The 5,238-nt window shown below is 39.1% G+C and overlaps 1 protein-coding gene across 1 annotated transcript; it reads right to left on the reverse strand.

The window, feature by feature from the left end:
• Nucleotides 1-2,798: 2,798 nt before the first annotated feature.
• Nucleotides 2,799-5,141, reverse strand: LOC108681754 (the record flags this gene model as incomplete). The annotated part of the gene is given in 2 exon segments (XM_018170822.1): nucleotides 2,799-3,645; nucleotides 4,843-5,141. Coding segments are annotated over 2 exon segments (444 nt in total). The 3' UTR covers nucleotides 2,799-3,286.
• Nucleotides 5,142-5,238: the final 97 nt, after the last annotated feature.

Consider the following 5,238-nt stretch of genomic DNA (forward strand, 5'->3'; position numbering starts at 1 on the left):
ATATTTGTTATTCTCATCTAACATATAGCATTAGTATCGACGTTGAATAAAACGTCGTTTCAACGAAACAACGATCAATGGTTTAAAATTTTATTCAAACCAGCAAAACAAAACAAAGCAACGTCGATTAAACGTTGAATTAATTATTGCTTCGTTAATTAAACGTTGCTTCGACGTCATTTGGCTGATATAATGGAAGTTCGGTGTTGTTATTGGTTCTGAATAACCGCTGAGGACAATACGAAATGAGACTACATTTGTGAGGCGTAAATTTTAAATATTAAAAAATAAATTATAAATACTTTTGATTGCATTGAAAGTCATAAACATGAATAATATGGACATGAGAAAATATTTCATCAAGTTTAATTTTTTTTAATAATACCGCCCTGCGAACCTGAACAATTCAAGTCTTAAATTGCACACTTTTTTTGTTCTAAAAGATAAACCATTTGATCGATAAAATACGATTAGCACACGAAATTATCCTGAATAAATTGATTAAAAAACAACGAAATTATCAAAAATATTAGAATCTTAAATACTAAAGTAGCTTTAAACGAAAAAACCTAAGATATTTTAGAGATTACAAGATCATGACTCAATTTGGTCCAATATATGAAGGCGTATGAATGCAATGTAGGAATGTGACTCAATGTATGAATGTATGAGTCAATGGAGAAATGTATGAGTCGTACGTATGCCATACACATGCCAATTAGTAGTGCATCATTAACAGGAAATAAAATATTCTTTGAAGAATGATTCATTGATGAATGATTCATTGAAGAGTGATTCATTGAAGAATGATTCATTTAATAATGATTCATTCAAGAATGATTCATACATTCATGATCATCATCCTGGGCAAGGCCTCGACAGTCATTGTAACCAATTGATAGCGGTGTCTTAAGTCGGCATAATTGGCCATTATTTCTTTGAGGAAAACAAACGCGCAGCAACGGTGACGGCAGCTCTGTATACACGACAATGATTGACTTTTTCATCATAACTTGCTGAAATTAATGTCAGGAATGCCTGGTTTCAACAGGATGGAGCCACGGCCCACACAGCGTGATGTTCAATGGATCTTCTGATTCAACATTTCGCATTGCGAAATTCATTTCTGATTCAACATTTCGCATTGCGAAATTCATTTCTGATTCAACATTTCGCGTTGATCTCTATGAGAATTGACCTTCTTTGGCCAGCCCGATTCCCCGATTTGACTCCGTGTGTTTTTTAAAGGGTTATCTTAATGTTTACAAGTGACTCTCCAAGGACCCTACCTCATTTGAAGAAGAACATACGCCAAGCCATTGCACACATACTCATCAATATGCTTCAGCGCCTTGAACGGAACTTCAAAAATCAATTAACTGAAGGCATTGACAATGGGGGCCTTCATTTGTCCGATGTTATCTTTCAAACTAAGTGATAAAAAAAATGATGTTTTTTTCAATAAAATTTATATGGTAATGATATCTTTACCAATTCTTTCTTTATTGAGCTTTCAAATCAGGAAGTTTCCGTGAATCACCCTGTAAAATAGCAGTGAAGTGATATGGCGTGTCAAGCACGCTCGGTGTACGAGAACATTCAATGACCTATGGTAATTATTTATCACTTAAATTCTTACCTTGACCTAATCTGGGGCTTTTACCTTTTTATATTAGATTAACTTTTTTAAATTTTAGATTCAAATTTCTTAGTTTTAAGCGGCAGCACGAGACGTGACATGAAGACGGCAGTTGGAGGAGCGAGGGACGGTTGATTCATTACTCAGTGAATGATGAATGANGAATGAAGAGATCCTATATTTATGAATTCTTGAAGCCTGCCTCAATTTATAGCGTAAATTTTAAGCTTTAATTTCAAGTGAACACTTACATTATAGAAGCTAACTATGATTAGTTAACCAAATAATCTTATTTGACTTCATTCAATTTTATCACCCAGATAAGTAACTTGAAAACAATCAAAAACTTACTGTAATTTAGAGTAAATATCCTTTAAACGCTCAAGCACTCTCGACAGAAATTGAAATTTTGTAAATTTAGTCAGTGAAAGAAAGAGCAAAATGTGTGCCTGAGGTGATACCAAAGATAGCCTTGCACGAGATTAAATTTTATAAGAACTTAAATAATGATGAAAGTTAGAAAAGAATATTAAACATATAAGAAAACGAATAAATAAGAGGCTCGTTCTAACCCATTGACAGAACAACCGTACAAATGCCTCCGCATCACGCTCCTAATCATCTAATCATTCATTGCATACAGGAATAAATGTATTACTATCCGTACTTTAAATTTCACGCATAGCACAGTAAGTGAAGCAGAAAGAAAGACATCAATAAGTAATTGGGGAAGGCAGTAATACAGTGAATACAAGATTTGTGCAGAGATAGAAGCTTGGAAAATACAAACTTAGCAAGAGCAAAAAAGTTTTTCTGAGCTCGAAAAATTTTCCACTTAGAAATTTAACCTGAGACACTCATCATAAAATTCAATAACTTTATAAGACGTTGATTATTAAAAATTGATTAAGAGCTCTTAAATTCACTAAAGAAAGCTCAAAAAAGTTGAACTCTGGAGAATTTGCCACAAGGAAAAGATTATTGCTGCAGTTCAATTATCAATATTATCCTCCGTAGTCTAGGATCACAGAAGCTTCAACTACGCAATGAGATTTACGCGCCCACTCAACCTCTGCACACCGAACCCCATACAACCCTTGCAGACCAAACCCCATACAACCCTTGCAGACCGAACCCTACGCAATCCCTTCACACCCAACCCCACATAACCTCTGTAAACCGAAACCCATACAACCATGTCTCGGTCTCTTGGTTGCATTCAAGGACAGCCATGTCTCGGTCTCTTGGTTGCATTCAAGGACAATCATGTCTCGGTCTCTTGGTTGCATCTCTGGTCACAGATCTCTGCACTTTAGACCGCAAGTGGCCTTATTGTCTGTAATGCTATTAGAATCTTTATCATTTATGTTACATTCACGCAGATATTGCAGTATTAAAGAATAACCGCGCAGTATATTCTTCAAAATTCAGTGCTACCAAAGCATATTTCTCGTCAATGCTAATAAGAAATTGTTAACTGCTACTAGGGAGGGATGCCTGAACCTTGTTATGGATCAATTATTTATTGATCTCTGAGAAACGAACGCAGCTTATCCACAGTCATCCTATACTGCAGCACCAACATGCAATGTTGGATGCATTTACGTAAATATAACAACGTTATACATTTAATCCTGCATAGACTGATCATCGCTGGTCTTGATGGAAACGTTTTTTGACCTCAGGTGGATATGCAACGTAGATGAAACTATCGCTTCGTTCTCTACTGAGGCTCGCACTGTCGCCTTGTTCACAGTCCATCTCACTGTACGAGTCAAAGTCATCGAGATAATTGTATCGGTTTCTTCTAAGCCTCCTCTGGTCGTAGTTAGGAGTGAACGAAGACGCATAGTTAAACTGGCGGTCTTCTATGCGTCCGGATTCATCCGCAGCCACCACGCCCCCCGCGGACGACGAGGGTCGAGAGTCCGCCGAGTAGTGGCGGGACCGCTGCTGCTGCTCGTAGGGCGGCAGCTCCTCGACAGACATGTCGCTGCCCAGCGGCCCTGCAACAACGTCACCAAGGCAATTACTTTTTGTCAAGACCGGATGGCATGGTTACTTTTTGACGAGACCGGATGGCGCGGCTACTGAGTGGTTAAGCAGAAAATAAAGGAGGAAGAGTTGCATTGATTATAATGTTTGCACAACGAGAAATTCCAAAATATTCAATCTCAGTTTTTCGGGGATTACATTGAAGAGAAAATTTGATTTTGAGGACCCCGAAAAGATGGAAGCAGCATGCAAATATGCTTTCAAGATACACGACAGGCGCTCCTGACATCACGATCATCTCTGAAGTACTTCATTCAACTCTCAGGCAGCAAACTGGGGCCGTACTCTAAAAGATGTCCATAGTACACGATGCGTAAGATTTATTGTCCGTGATAAATTGGCTTCACTTGAGATGTCTTCAGTAATTGGCCGCTAGAGTTACAACTCGTTATAAAAGAAACAAAAAAACGGATTTACGAAGTCGTAACTTAGTCAGCCAATACATGTTGGCTTTTCGGGCTAAACCCACCAATCACAGATGAGAAATCGACCGCTTCGTGTACTTTAGCCGTTATTAGTATTCAAACGAGTATTGAAAGTAAGGCCCCCGACAATAAGAATCTTCAAAGAGTGACTGCTTGAATTTTGAACGCAATCAAGATGATGCAGTTAATGGAGCCGACTCTTGAAGCACAAATGAATGCTTTAAAACAGTTGATTCAAAATATTTTTCTTCATTCCTAATGGCGCTTTTTTGATCTAGTAAGTGCAGACATTCACAATATAATTAGTTTATGGTTATATTAAGTTGAAACCGCCAAAAAATTATGCTCAACTTGACAAGGGATGACAGCATCAAAACAGATCATCATGCGTCTTGCATTTTGGGGACTTTAGAATGTAAGATCCCTCAGTGCGATGCTCATTTTTTTTACCAATCACTGTAAAGCTGTTAGATTGTACAAGCCTGATAATTTCATCCAGCGCATTTGACTCACCAGGAGTAAAACACGAGTAAAAACTCACCATGAAGCAGTGCGGTACTGATATTATTTAATTTTTAGTAACACATGAGACTCATTATTCACTCTCTGTTACTCACTATCAGCTATACAAATTAACGTACGAGACTCATCATTCACTGTCTGTGATTCACTTCCTACAGATCCTGAGTACCTGCAGTGGTGGTATCACTTCCTGCGACTCACCATCAGTAAAACCAGAGTCCCTGCACTCACTCTCCGACTCATTGCTTGCCGCCCACAGCTTGCGTCTCCTGGAGGAACCACTCATGACGCTGTAGGAGGTGTACCCAGGGGCTGGGGAAGGCTGGGAGCTTTGCTGTGGCCTTCCTAGCAGGTAATGGGAGGAGCCGGGAGCAGCTAGGGAGTTAGGGAGTGAAGGGTGATTTGTGGGAGCCGTGAGGTAGTTGGGGTAGGGGGAGGAGGAGGTCAGGTATGGGTGGCTGGACGTGCTGGATGGCGGACTTGGTGTTGCGTCCGGAGGCCTGCAATGCAAGAGACTTCATCAGTTCCTAAGTGGAGCATCAGGGCAGAAGTTGGTAGGAATACTATTATAGATTTAACGTGAGGGAAAAAACTCCG

The sequence above is a fragment of the Hyalella azteca genome, unplaced genomic scaffold (assembly GCF_000764305.2).
Source record: "Hyalella azteca isolate HAZT.00-mixed unplaced genomic scaffold, Hazt_2.0.2 contig3411, whole genome shotgun sequence".
Lineage (NCBI taxonomy): Eukaryota > Metazoa > Arthropoda > Malacostraca > Amphipoda > Hyalellidae > Hyalella > Hyalella azteca.